At 36.8% G+C, this 15,192-nt stretch overlaps 1 protein-coding gene across 2 annotated transcripts in view; it reads left to right on the top strand.

Moving 5' to 3' along the window:
* Positions 1-15,192, top strand: part of LOC136853977 (transformer-2 protein homolog alpha-like) — a 176,819-nt gene that overhangs the window by 92,565 nt on the left and 69,062 nt on the right. For both annotated transcript variants that reach the window (XM_067129898.1, XM_067129899.1), the window contains exon 3: positions 12,326-12,421. In XM_067129898.1, the coding sequence (XP_066985999.1) occupies positions 12,326-12,421 (96 nt within the window). The remainder of the gene's footprint in view (positions 1-12,325; positions 12,422-15,192) is intronic.

The raw sequence follows: 15,192 nt of genomic DNA, 5'->3' as shown, positions 1-15,192 counted from the left end.
AGTCCCTCTTCCTTGTGGCTTTGGCGACGGCCAAACAGATTAACGAGCTCAAAGCTATTGATAAGAGAGTTGGCTTTTCTCAAGGGGATGCAATTTGCTCCTTCTCTCTTGGATTCCTCCCTAAGAATGAGGACCCTTCTAATCCATGGCCCCGTTCATTCACCATTAAAATCTTAATGGACATCCTCGAGCCGGAAGAAGAGAGACTTCTCTGCCCAGTAAGAGCCCTTAGGTATTACCTTCAAAGGACAGAGAAGATCAGAGGGCCGTCAAACAACCTCTGGTGCTCTGTGAGGAACCTTTCTCATTCTTTTGCAAAGAATGCTCTTTCCTTCTTTTTGAGAAGCTTGATTTCTGAGTCTCACTCCCAGATTAATTAAGATGTTTTACCAATCATTAAGGTGAAATCCCATGAGGTCAGGGCCATTGCTACCTATTTGGCTTTCCAACACAATATGTCTGTGTCGAGTATTCTCCAATCTACCTTTTGGAGTGCAAGTCAGCCTTCACCTCTCCCTACCTCAGTGATGTGGAAACTGCTTAGTGCAGTGCTTTAGGACCTTTATCCATGGCTGGCATGGTGTTGGTAGAGGGAGCATAGGGAGCCTTCTGTCACTCTACTATTCCTCACTTTGATGTAAGGTGTTGAGTTCATGGGAAGCCTGGGGGTACTTAGTACCAGGATTGCCCGCCAGTTTTTAGTGGTGAGGGTGGGTGGTCTTTTTTATTATGGTGTAGGTGACAGCATTGCTGGTTTATTCTGGTCTTCGCCCGGGGCAAGGGCATCTCTTTTTAACTTTGCTAGTCACAGGGGTACTCCCCTCACTGCAAAATTCCCGCTTATGTAGGGGTCACTCTGGGCTATACAGCCACGGCCATTACAAGTCAAGAGGAGCATCAGCCAGAGGTAGTAATTATATGCAGTTGCTATCTTGGCAGGTAAGGAAACAGCAAGCATTGTCTCAAATTGTTCTGTGTCAAAGTCATTACCTTGTTCAATGTTTTGGTTTAGAATATGTCCATAGATCCCGCCTCCTTTCAATGTGGAATCAGCCATGTAATTACCTGGTGAATTACTTACATATAAATGACATTTTTATGATAAAGTGGCCTTGAGGGCAAAAACGAATTGAAGCTCTCAGCTAAGTTGTTCCTCCCAGTCCCCTGATAGTGGGCGGGGCATGCACATACATCAAAACAAATGCTAGCGCTACCACGAATTTTGAATTTTTAGGCTGCCATAGGTAGAAAGCTCATGGCTATGTAATTACTTGGTAAGTATATATAAAACTTTATCACAAAAATGTTATTTTTGTCTCTTCCAACTAAGTAAACTAAGGAGTGAAGTGTGTAAATGTCAGTTGGAGGTCACCCATGGAATGTAACATCGCATCTGTCCTCCAGCTTGCTGGTTCAAGCAGAGTTGAACAGTACAGGTAGTTCCCAGTTATCGGTGATCCAATTTTACAGCACATCTAGCGACGAAAATTGGCAATTTACGGAGCCGGAAAACGCTGATTTCCTTTTATCAGTGGCAATAATCAAGTATTATGCCAGTACATACATAATAGAGGTGCTGATCTCCGGTTATTGGAGCTGATAAGCACAGAAAATTGCCAATTTTCAGTTATCAGTAATTTTCGCTTATCGTCACGCTGTCGGAATGGAACTCCGTTGGTAACCGGGGACTGCCTGTACAGTGAGAGATTGCTACCCAGACTTTTTAGTATGTTACTGTTAGTGACTTCATTGTCATCACTCTTGACTGGTCTTCCTGCCAAGAATTGTGCAAATGTTTTGAGGCCTAAGGAGACAGCCTCAACTTAGGGAAATTCATGTGATGTCTAAGATCTTGTTGCTTGATAGGTATATGCCCCAACCTTGACTTGATACATCTGTAGACGTGAACATTTCCCAAGAAGGGAGAGGAACCACATGCACTCATGGTAACTGGTGATTGATGCCCTACCTTGACACCTTCAGGACATTCTCCAAGGATACAAATGGATTATCCTCCAGTAGTTACTTTTGACCACAACCTCAAAAGTAGATGAATCAAATGCTGATGTAAATGGCTATGTGGAGCAGTTTCTCCAGTGACAAGAAGTATTTAATCAGAGCTTGCCACTAATTGGCTGGAGGATTTGGACTTTGCCAGAGCTCCTGAATCAAAGGATGACATTCTAATCCTGTCCTTTGTTGGTTGAACCATGCTGATGACAGTACTGTACCCAGATTTATAGCTGTTATTAAAGGTTTCGGGTCTGACTTATCCCAGTTGATATTGGAGTCTGAAAGTTTGGCACACTTGATTTTTGTTAGGTGTTGTCTCAGTTTTACTGCTGTTGCAACCATCACCAGCCAGTTGTCAGGGTATTTCTACTTTTATACTGATATGATATGTCCCTGTTGCCACTAGTGTCAATGTCTTTAGGTAATACCTGTGGAGTTTTTGCCAGGCAGAAACACAACTTGAAACTGGAATTCATTCTGTTCAAAGTCAAGCAAAGGTAATCCATTTATGCAGGTGAGTAGGGACATGAAAATTTGCATTTTTGAAGTCCAGTGGTGCTAAACAGTCTTCCTTGCTGCAGGATTTTCACCATCTTTAAGGAAATTTTTGCGCAGACTCCTTTGTGATAAGGTCAGTGATTGATGGACACTACAGACTACTAGAAAAACCAAAGAATCCATCGTGCACCTCCTCAATCACTTGTTTCAGAATCATTGACCTCCCCTCAACGTTCAAACCCTTGAACTTATCTGAGCCAATGCTTATATCCCAAAGACTAGTAGCACCTCTTGTTTGAGAGAATCAATGACTGTCTGATGACATCTGGTACTCTCAGCTCTGATCTGTTGCCACAAATTGCCACAATCCCACCAGTTGTATTACCAGCCACACTATTTTGTACTTTCTTGCCAGGGAACTTCACCGAAGGCCTTCCCCTTTCATGGGCTGAAAAAGTGACTGCTTTCTTGCCGAATCAACCATTTGATACTGTAGAAGGATAAAATCTCCCCGAAGATGTTCCTGACATCTTTTGTTGCCTAAAGTTTGGAATAGACTGCACTGTCCATTGGGATTGTCTTATAGGTGTTATTTGTTGTTGAAAACATGATGTGCTGCTGCTTCAGGGGCTTTCAAAACCTGCAGTTTGGGAGTGGGAATGGGCCCAGAGGATCAGAGACTTAACCCTTTGTGTCCGGGCATGATCGTGTGAGGCATAATAATAGTTCTTGCCTTTTGATCCAGCCTGGTTCAAGTGAGAATTTATATTTTGCGCCGTACAATTTGAAAGAATTTTTAGGAAAAATTTTCAAATCACTTGAATGGGCTATAAATGACTTAGGGCAATTCTTATGGCAACACTAACACCTCAAATTAGTATACTGGGAGATTAGTGACTTGAGAGTTCATGGGGGAATGACTACATCTCCCCATCCCAGGACATTTTGCATATATTTGTCCATAGATATACTGAGGGATTACTGTTGGTTTTAGTTCTTATCTTTTACAGTAGTATGTAAGCTGTCATTGTAATTTTGCAAAATAAAGTACAGAGAAATGTTAGAAAGATCATGTATAACTCACTGCACCTCCCCATCTCAGTACATCTTGTAAATATTTTACCATAAATATACTGGAGAATCTTTACTGATTTTAGTTCTTATCTGTTCTGATATTATGTAGAATAAGAAAAACTATTAGAAAAAGCACATACAGTATAACTTGCTAAAATTAACATGTTTTTGCTAGTGTCTTGGAAAAGAGGCCCTGCACAGGGTTAGAAATATTCACTTTCAACTTCGCATGGAAGGTACAAAAATTTTTACAATTTTTTTTCTTATATCGTGCATTTGCATATCTTCCTCTTTCCATTGATGTGTTTTTTTTTTAAATTGGCCAATCTTAAAGTTTTCCTGGTCTAGGGGTGTTCTTAATGTATATTTTAGCGCAGCATGCAGGGATTAAAGATCCGTAGCAGATAGTGAGACGAAAGATTGAAGAGCTCGTTGGTTGCTATGTCACTTTTTCATAAGGGTGTTTACCAAAAGATAGGCAGCCATTCTCAAGTGCAAAATGGACTTGCTACTGACTGTAAGCATTATCCTTCTGGTCTTTGTGATTTCACCTGGTAATTAGGCCTACTTATTAACCCTTAAACGCTGAGCCTCTATTTACAAAAACGTCTCCCATATGCCGGCGGCGTTCGGGAGTTAGCGACGAAGCGGAAAAAAAGCTTTTTCCAAAAAATCACAGCACGCTTAGTTTTTAAGATTAAGAGTTCATTTTTGGCTCATTTTTTTTTTTGTCATTGCCTGAAGTTTAGTATGCGACCATCAGAAATGAAAAAAAAATATCATTATCATATATAAATATTAAAATATATGACAGCACAAAAAAATTTTTTCATATATAATTTTATACAAATCGCGCTGTGAGCAAAACGGTTAAAGCTAACGGGTTATTTTGTTTTTCTTTGTATTGTACACTAAATTGCAATGATTTTGATATATAACAAATTGTAAAACGATCAAAGCAACACAATGAAAATATTATTACAAAATGATGCATGAATTCTTAACGCACAGACGTAGAAAAATTTTTTTTCAAAAATTCACCATAAATCAAAATATTGTGCTAGAGACTTCCCGTTTGTTGAAAAATGAAGCTAATTGATTGAATATTACTAGACTGTAAGTGTTTTAGCTTACAATTGCAGTTTTCGACCATTTCGGTCAAGTTAAAGTTGACCGAAAGTTGAATTTTTTCTATTTATCGTGATTTATATAAAAATATTTCAAAACTGATAAAAGCTGCAACCATGGGCTATTTTTTGTTGTATTGTACATGAAATTGTGCACAATTTCATATATAAAACCTTATGTAACGACTAATATAAAATGGTGCAAATATTACGACAACTTGACGAAAGAATTTCTGAGATGTTCGGCAGAGTTACTGCGTGGATGTAAGGAAAATGTTTTTTTAAAAAATTCACCATAAATCGAAATATTGTGCTAGAGACTTCCAATTTATTGCAAAATGAAGGTAAATGATTGAATATTACTAGAATGTAAGAGTTTTAGCTTACAATTGCGTTTTTCGACCATTTCGATCGAGTTAAAGTTGACCGAAGGTTGAAATTTTTTGTAGTCGACGTACGGTACGTCCACTTGGCACCCAACAGACAATTTTAGTCGACGTATGATACGTCCAGTAGGCGTTTAAGGGTTAAGCAACAAACTAATAGCTCACAATGACTCGAGGTCATTGGGTATGGAGACAGCTTTGCTATCACCTCTGTAGTTGAGGGATGTCGAGCTTACAAAGAACAGATTTTAATTGTAAGCAGACAGCTGCTTTTCCAGCAGTGGAAGCAAGTAAGGGTGGCAATGGATCAGTCATACCCTTTGCTGGTTCCTTGTTTCTCTATCTTAGCATCATGTCAGCAACAGTGTCTAAGATATCCTGGGTCAGAGGTAGGTTGAACTTAGTTGCAGAGTTGTCTTTGCTGCTATCATTCCCAAGTTCTAAGGCTGAAGTTCCACTTTGAGTTTTTTGGCCACTACAGCTGGAAGATATCACAAACCCAGTTAAGGACTCCTTAAAAGGAAATTGTCATATAAAGTCTTGATTGTTTCATGATCATCAATACCAGAATGCTCAGTGAGCAACATGCATTCCTCAAACAAAGTAAAATATGCCTTCTTTGCTGACATGGTAGGAGTCTTTGGTATAAGTGAACAACTTACAGAAAATTGGAATCTTGGCCATGGACAATCAGAGATCAGCTGGCTCCCCCTCAAGGGTCACTGCACAAAGATAATTCAGAGTGACATTTCCTGCCTCTTTCTCCTTGATGAGACCAAAGTATGCACAGTTTATCACTGGCATGTTACAATCTCTTCTCAACAAAAGAGCTTGGCTTCTGCTTCTCCTTGGGAGGTGACCCATGTTAAGGACTTGCAGTCCAACAAAGGATCACCTCCCTCACCGCTAGGTTTCTTCCTATGTGATTTGTAGAATAGTATAAGTAACAGTTGGACTTAGTAGGTAAAAAATGATCACGTTCACTACTTTTTCTACAGTTGCTGTCTGCATGAGCCCAGTCATTCTTGACTGCAGGAGTGGTCACAGGAACTGTTATTATGTAACATGGAGGAAGTACTTGGAATGGTGAGGGTCATGATTCTGATGTCATTGGTAACTTCGTGCTCACGGATATGACCATTGAAAAGCAAGAACCAGGCAAAGGTCAGTGATCCTTAAAGAGGCTGAGGATAGATCTCCTGAATGATGGTCAGTGTTTAAAGTAAGAAGGCAGTAATTGTCAGCAACCAGAGCCAGGATGGAATGTCTTCAAATTGTGGCAGGTTCTTTAGAGGCAACCAACTCTTGATTAGATCCTTATCTGTTTTGGTTACATTTGCTGGATTGGCTGTAGATAGAGAGGAAGTTGAACAGGTAGACCAGTCAGCAGGCAAGGCAGGAGTCAAGCACACAGGTAGAGTATCAGGCCCATTTTTGGTAGTTGGTAGTTGTAGGTAGAATGGTTGAAAAGTGAGGTCAAGAACCAGTCTGAGACATCAACAAAGTAGACTCCAAAGTGAAGGAGGCTGACATGTCCACAGCAGAACTTCATGACTGTCTCTCCCTATGTGCTGTATGTCCTCTTCTGGTAATAGTGAACCAGTGGTCAATAGACATCTTGCAGGTAATACACCACAAACACCCGAATGCGACAGCTACTGCAAAGAAGGCAGGGGCTTCTGTCAAGGGAGGACATAAGTACATGATTGGCCTGACTTGGGGGGCTTTGTCAGCTATATGGGATCATTGCAAAACAATGAATAAACTAATAATTTAATGCCCACACTAATAACACAAGCAAAGCACAGCTGTCAAATGTAGAAGAGGTCACTACAGTCAGTCCCCAGTTATCGGCGGAGTTCTGTTCCGACAGTGTGATGATAAGCGAAAATCGCCGATAACAGAAAATCGGCAATTTTTGGCACTTATCGGCATCAAAAAGTGCCGAAAATCGGAAATCAGCTTATCGAAACTTGCTGATTTTTGTCACTAGACAAGCGTTGAAAAACCGGATCACCAATAACCAGGGACTGCCTGTGTATAAAAAAAATTATAGTAATAATAGGGCTAATATGAAAATAACAGAATACATTACAGTGCATATAACTACAGGCTCAAAAAATACAGTCGCTTTCAGAGATGTAATTCAATAGATTAATATTAAGACGCTAAGCCTAGAAAATACATGTCAGAATAAGGTAAATGAAAAACATAGTACAGTCCTAGAAGTAAAGACATCCCCAAAAATAAAAACAAAAACTATTCTAATCCAGTATTGTATTATGTTACTCATCTTTTCTTTATATTAAAAAAGTAAATTACAGTAAACCCCCCGTATTCCCGGGGTATGCGTACCGCACCCCCCTGCGAATAGCTAAAATCCGCGAATACTTAAAACCCCTCTAAAAACACTTAGAACTGCCTATTTTAATAGTTTAAACACGAGAAAACCCATCAAAAAATGCTTATCCATGAGTATTTTAATTTTATCACAATAAGTGCATTTAGTCATGAAAATGATATGAAAATACAGTAATTAGAGAATATTTCTCAGTGAAAAATACCGCGAATGGGCAAATTTTCCGCGAATGGTGGGTAGATACGTTCCACAGAGAAATCCGCAACTACGTGAGTCCGCGAATCGTGAGAACGTGAGTACGGGGCTTTACTGTAAAGTGGTTATTGCAGTCAAAAAGACTTCTGCACGCATATAAGAAGCATCAAGACTCAGCATATAGAACTTTTGCCAAAAAAAATACTGGAATTTGTAAATATGTACAAAACAGTGCCCTTTTGCAACATCAGCTTCCTTGATTTCTTTTTTCTTTGCCAGGATGGAAGTGATCGTTAATACGGGCTTCCCATACATCCTGGTGAGATCAGCCAAGCGTACTCCACTTTTAAACTTTGCTATGAGTTCTTTCTTGAATTTAATCGTGTTTCTTGTCTTCTTTATCGAAGGGTTGGCACTCAGAACTTTCTTTGGCCCCATGGTGGCTTGTTTAGCAGTTGCACTCCATCAAAATGCACAAAAACTAATGGATTATTGTGAAATGTCTCAGATAAACACGCGGTTACAAACGCTTGGGATGCTTTGTGAGAGGTGGTCAGGCAGACGAGTTTGGGACGGAGCATTTTCAACTGTATGATAACTGAGTGGGTGTACGGAAAGTGGGACAAAATGTAGGCAAAAAAAGTTGATGAAAACCGAATCGTACAAAAACTAGGGTATATGAAAATTGAGGTTTGACTGTATCTTGGTTCAACAGTAGCTGGTTATGGAAATTTGGATGTAGAAATAACAAAGTGTGGACTGGATGGAAATATTGGAGAAAGATGTCAGGTGTCTTGTGTGAGTGCATAATCAACAGAAAGGTTAAAGGAAGAATTTGTATGACAGTAGTAAGACCAGCATTGATATATGGAACTGAAACATGGCTGGTAAAACGAGCACAAGAGAAGTGGATGGGTAGAGATGAAAAATGCTGAGATGGCTGTGTGGAGCAACAAAAATGGATAGAATCAAGAATGAAAGAATAAGGGGAACTACTAAAGTGGTAGAAGTATTAAATAGGGTCCAGGAAAGAAAACTGCAGTTGTATAACTGTGTGATGAGAAGGGAGGAGACATACCTAGGGAGGAGAGTGATGCAGATGGAGGTGCTGGGTAAGAGAGCGAGAGGAAAACCAATGCAGAGGTCGATGAATGTTGTTAAAGAAGATCTGAGAGACAAACAACTGCCAGAGGATGATATGTATGATTGAACCACATAGAGGAAAGTTGTCAGAAGCATTGACCCCACATAGAAGTGGGAGAAGATGCAGGGAAAGAAGAGACAGGGTTTCATCATGGGATAAATGACTGCCGAAGCACAGTAGCTTATGATGTGTTTCGGATGATGTAAGGATACATAAATTGTATTTGCCATCAAAATGAAATTATTATATATCTTTTATAAGCCCTGCACATACATAAAACCACAAAGACTTGAACAAAAAGTTAATTAGATTTTTAATGTGACGATACCAGATTCTGAGTAAGTAATAGTAGCTACTTGCTTAGTGCAAAATCAGCAAATATACACAAAGTCATGTGTATACAGTACATTTTTTTAAATAATTTTTTGTACCTGCATATACTTGTACATTCCTTATTATTTTCGTTGCATACAGGACTGCATATATTGTCGTTATTAGTATCTAAATAGAAAGGAACTTGCAAAGATTAACTGAGTAAAACAGTTGCTGTTATGCTTAAAGCTAGATCAGCAGATATGGAAATAGTTCATTTTACCACTACCAACAATCATAGCACTCAAAATGGTATTGTAAATATTTTGTTTTACACACACTCCTCATTTAATCAGTATCTCATTTCACAGCATTCCTCATTTAGGAAATCATGAAAAAATCTGTGATCTGAATATCTTGAATAAATGAAGATATAAATTTGGTAGTAGTGATTGCCAAGGTGATAAGCAGAGTTATACTATCCAAATTGTCGACACGATATCATTCAGAAGTTATATACTGTATATGATTATGTGTCATGTAACACGTATATTACTTAACATTTTAGCGAAGTTATCACTTTACATTGAAATGAACAAAATTGTGCTCAAGTTGTCATCAGTCAGGAATTGTATAATTGCAAGGACATCGATTTTTTTTACAGTCACTTTTACCATCATCTTGTATGCATTGTGTTTATATATGAATAATTAACTTGCTTTATATATTGGTTTTAATGTTTCAAGAATTATGCTTCATAGAGTCTTTATGTACGTTATAAATTGTTAATCAAGAATCGTTTTGTTATAAATTTAAAGTCATTCTTAAAGAAAAGAAATTAAATTTTTTATGGATGAGTATAGTCAGTGAATTTTCCATGTTGCATATCTTTCAGATGAAGCCTCCTGTTTAAGGCCTGCAAATAAAAAGTTATCATAATCATCCCATGTATGTATATCATGAATATGGTGTCCATTATTAATCCCTTGTGGGAAAACGTTCAAATCACTTGAATGGGCCATAAATGACTTATATCAACTCTTATGGCAACAAGCACACCTCAGCTCAATAATATGGGGAAGAGTACTCTCTCAATTTCAAAGGGGAAGGTACTACATCTCCTGCCCCAGTACATTCTCATATATAATTGTCCATAAATAATTGTTGCTGGTTTTATTTCTTATCTTTTATGATATGTCAGCTGCAATTGTAATTTTTCAAAGTACAATAAGAAATATTAGAAAGAACATGAATAACATTTGAATTAGCTGGTATTTTTACAATTGTCCCTAGTATTGGAAGTTTTCACTTTCAATTTCCTGTGGAAGGTACAGAAAATTTTTTATAATTTTTTCATCATACTATATGCATTTGCATATCACCCTCTTTTCATTGATGGTTTTTTTAAATTGGCCTACCTAAAAGTTTGCCCAGTCTTGGGCTTTTATTAATGTATATTTAGCCGTGCCTGTAAGGGTTAAATATAAAATTTGCAGTAATAATTACAAATTCATTCAGATGAAAGAGAAAAAGATAGCACTGCAGAAACATTTTCTAAGTTTAGTGCTGAGAAGCATTCATACTTATTTTGAGTTTGTTTTATCAAGGTTTTTGTTTACTTGTTTAAGCATAGGCATAAAAAAACCACATTTTACAAGATGCATTTGATGATTCAGTTACCCTAACAACAAAGAGTCCATGCTAACAGGTCTAAACAGGCAAGCTTTTGTAGCTTTAATTTTAGCATCTGAATATGGTTAGTGAGCTTACTGGATTATTTTGTGTAGTACAAACTAAGGATTTTTATTTTTCAGGGGTCAAATTGCAGATGTACACAGTTTTGTAAAGATGCAACTCACTCATGTTGTAGCACTAACTCCAACTGTTTAGGTAGATCAGACATATTCCTATTGGAGAACTCAGCTGATTCAGTAAAATAGATGTCAAATTTTCAGCCAAAATCTCTAGTTGAAGTAACTTTAGTATTTAGATTAGTTACTGAAGTTTTGGTCAACTTTTGCTTGTACAGTACCTGTCAACTCTGTTCCCCATAACCACTGTCATAAGTTTGCAACCACTTCCAGATTCAAACTTTCGAGATTTGAGTCTCCACATTCTTAATTTTAACCAGGAAGACTGCTTTCATTATTAAAAACTGATGTGTGTAGTGATGAATTTGCCTTATTAATGACATTTTATGTATGCCTTTTTTTCCCCCAAGATAATAACTGATCTTCAAGATTCTACAGTAGAAACTTGGGCTCAGCTAGTATCTACCTTTCAGGTCCATAGCATTGTTAAAAAAATGAGTTTTAATTATGGCTCACACTCAAGTACAACTTTGCAGTGCTTATTACTCATGGTTGGTTTCATGAGATGAATTGGCTCCTCAGAATGTTTTTTTTCAATTCTGAAGTAATATAAAATTTTTAAATATAAAACCATATTGTTTGTATTTTCTCTTTATTTTAGCAGATTGTGAAATTGAAAAATCTATTTTGAAACTGGGATCAGTGTGGGTGACTGAATTTTATTTTTTGTAGAAATATTCATTCTGCCACTGATTTCTAGCTTTTCCATGTTACATAAACTTTGAAAGTTTTTTATTGTTAACAGAACTTGTGGACTGGGGAAAAATTTGGACTGAACTTTTATTGAAGTAATTTGCTAAAGTAATTTATCTTGAAGAATTTGTTGGAATTGTAAAGTAGGAAAGTAAACAGGTTGTGTCAGATGTTCCTGTTATTTTACCATTTTGAATCCCCTGAAATAATTATTGTATCAGGTGTTTGATTTGAAACTTACTTTTATCAGAGAAAGAAGACTTCTAATCCAAGAAAGAAAAGGTCGATTCAAGATTAGAAAAAAGAATTGGATGTGAAGAATGAAGAGAATGTAATGTACCAAATGATATAGATTGGAATGAAGATGATCACATGTTTTAGCAGCAGTTGCAATGTAGGCTTACTACATCAAATGTAGCATCTCAAATTGGCAAGTGGAACGGGAGAAATCAGGGAAGCTAAGATTCTTTTAGGTAATACATGTCCCACACTACAGTACTATTAATACAAGAAAAAAAAAAGGCATATTTGCCTCACCAACTAGAGCTTGTTAACCAATGTGTAGTAGATAATTGCTGGTATCAGCTGTATTTTTACATTTCCTTTCTTGCTTTCTCCAAATAATAAGACTGTCGCTTATCACTATGTTACAGGTCACGCTCACGCACACCGCGCCGTCATCGATCTAGAAGTGGCTCTCCACGTAATGGTTATAGTGGAAGCAGCAGGAGCTATTCACGTCGTAGCCGGTATGATCGAGTGTCTGTTGCTTTCCTGTCGAGAGTTCTCATTTTTCAAGATTAACCATTTAGTGTATTTTCTCAGCTATACTAATAGAATTATTCTCATAAATTGTGTCTGTGTGTGTGTGTGTGTGTACTGTGTACTGTATATGTGTGATGGAAAATGTACTTGGGTATGATTCCAGTGTTTTATCTCTCCTCCTCCTCTTTTTAAGCTGACTGTCAGGTCTTTTAAAACTTCTGTCCAGCGGTGTTTGAGTAAAAATCATAATTTTCATGGCCATGAATAAACATACAAATGTAATGTAAAATTTGTTTTATAGACAAAAACCATTGCTTTTTACAGCCCATCACTTCTTTATTATAAAGAGTTTTTTATTATTAGATATTTATATAAATGACTTTTTTTATTAGGTAGTTTAACCAGACCAGTGAGTCAGAAGACCTGGTCTTATAAATGACTTAAGTTTTCGGATAATGTGCTTCTTACTCTTAAAGGAGTAAGTTTTCGAAAGAAGCCAAGGTTGTTTTTCAGTTTTCAGCATACAGCATATGGCCCACCATGTGTTGTTCTAAATATGTTTATTTGAGAAACAAGTGTTGTTTAAGTTACGTTAATCAACAAAATCGGTGGTGTCAGTGACTTGGTCTGTTGGAATTCCAGGAAAGTTTTTAAAATCCTCGAGTGGGATCAATGTTACTAAAACATTTAGCCAAACCATGGCGTTATCACATGCAACATAGTTTGCAGCTGCATTTTTAATGCATCTGCATCTAACCTAGGAGTTAAGGGGAGCTTGACGTTTGAGTCTGTTAAACATTTTGTAAATATAGTAAGTATAAACCACAGCCTTACTAAGGTGCTTGAAGATGAGTGCACACTGATTGGAATGACAGTACGTAAGGGCTTAATAAAATTTTTGTCATTTTCATGTTGAGTGAAGTAAAATATCACTTTTAAATTGATCTTTCTTTGAAATGAAGCTTACCTCTCCATGATATAGCTTTACCTTTTGCACCAGCAAAGGCATGACAGATAAGAAAATTTAAAGTTTTCCTGTTTCCTGTAAATACTGGTCCATATCCATCTAGTACTTCCTCCATCCTCTACCAGGGGACCTATTGGTATAAACACCAGATCGCAGGCAGTACCCTTCTGTCACCCATGTAATCAACTGGTGTTTCTGGGGAGTAAAAGTGGTATCCGATTTTGGTTACTGATATGTGGTTTGTCTTTGATTTTCTTTTGAATTTTGTTTTGGAATATGATGGATTCTAGTAATAGAGGGTGAGTTTGCAAAGTAAGCAGCTGCCAAAATGGGCTATATTCACTTTCATTTGATTGACATGACTACTGTGTTCATTGCAGGGGTGTCAACTGTGATTTTGACAATATACATACATATATATAATATATATATATATATATTTTATATATATATATATATATATATATATATATATATATATATATATATATATATATATATATATATGTATACATATATATATATATATATATATATATATATATATATATATATATATACTGTATATATATACACACACACACACACACACATATATATATATATATACAGTAGAACCTCGGTCCTCGACGCTAATTCGTTCCAGAAGAAGTGTCGAGATTCGATTTTGTCGAATTCTGAGTTAATTTCTCCCATAAGAAATAACTGAAAATGGATTAATCCATTCCTGACCACCAGTCATTACCACAACCTTGCCTTTTTATACAAAACTTTACACAGATTACAATTAAATAAGTTCAGAGTCAAATAACTTACCATATCAGAAGCACTTTTTACATTTTTAAATGCATACTGTATCAAAAAAATTGGCGTATGACCAATGCGGCCGTATTACCGATGATAGACCGAGTGCCATAGGCTAGGCTAGGTAGCCTATAGGCACTACCAGAATGTACTGCAATGGGTACACTTGAAAACTGTTGTTAATAATGATAACATTGAAAAACAAGCCAGATTATCACATTAAATTAATAATACAGTATTTATAAGCCGAATTACTGTAAGTCTGTTATCATAAAATTAAGAAAAATTTTGTAAATTACGAACTCGGCAGCTTCTGCCACAAGCTGCCGAGTTCGGACGTAATTTACAAAATTTTTCTTAATTTTATGATAACAGACATACAGTAATTAGGCTTATAAATACTGTATTATTAATTTAATGTGATAATCTGGCTTGTTTTTCAACAGCAGCAGCAGCATGTGTGAGCTTTAAATGTTTTTAAATAAGCATGGGAAGAACGCCACCAACAACGCTAACTAGCGGTAGCTGCCCGAAACTGTTTTTTCTAAAACATCATATGATTCATCGGGTCGGGTTCCGGTTTGTTGTTTGAGCTCCGATGCAAAATTCACTCAAAATTTCGTGTTGAAATCCGATTATGTCGAGTTCTAGTACAGTCGAGGACCGGGTTCTACTGTATGTATATATGTATTATATATATATATATATATATATATATATATATATATATATATATATATATATATATATATATATATATATATATATATACATATAAATATATATTACGATGGGTCTGGCTTACGGCGCTTTTCAAATATATTCATCAGAAATGATTTCCCGGTTTACAACGCATGTACCGGGGGTTACGACGCTGATCCGATGGAAGAAATATGGCTACGAAACGGCAGAATAATAAAATTTTGGAGGTTTTTTGATGAAAAACTCAATAAAAATGCAGGTTACATCGTTTTCAATACACCC

The sequence above is a fragment of the Macrobrachium rosenbergii genome, chromosome 28 (genome assembly GCF_040412425.1).
Source record: "Macrobrachium rosenbergii isolate ZJJX-2024 chromosome 28, ASM4041242v1, whole genome shotgun sequence".
NCBI lineage: Eukaryota > Metazoa > Arthropoda > Malacostraca > Decapoda > Palaemonidae > Macrobrachium > Macrobrachium rosenbergii.
Note: the sequence above shows the minus strand (reverse complement) of the source record. Positions and strands in the feature narration are given on the sequence as shown.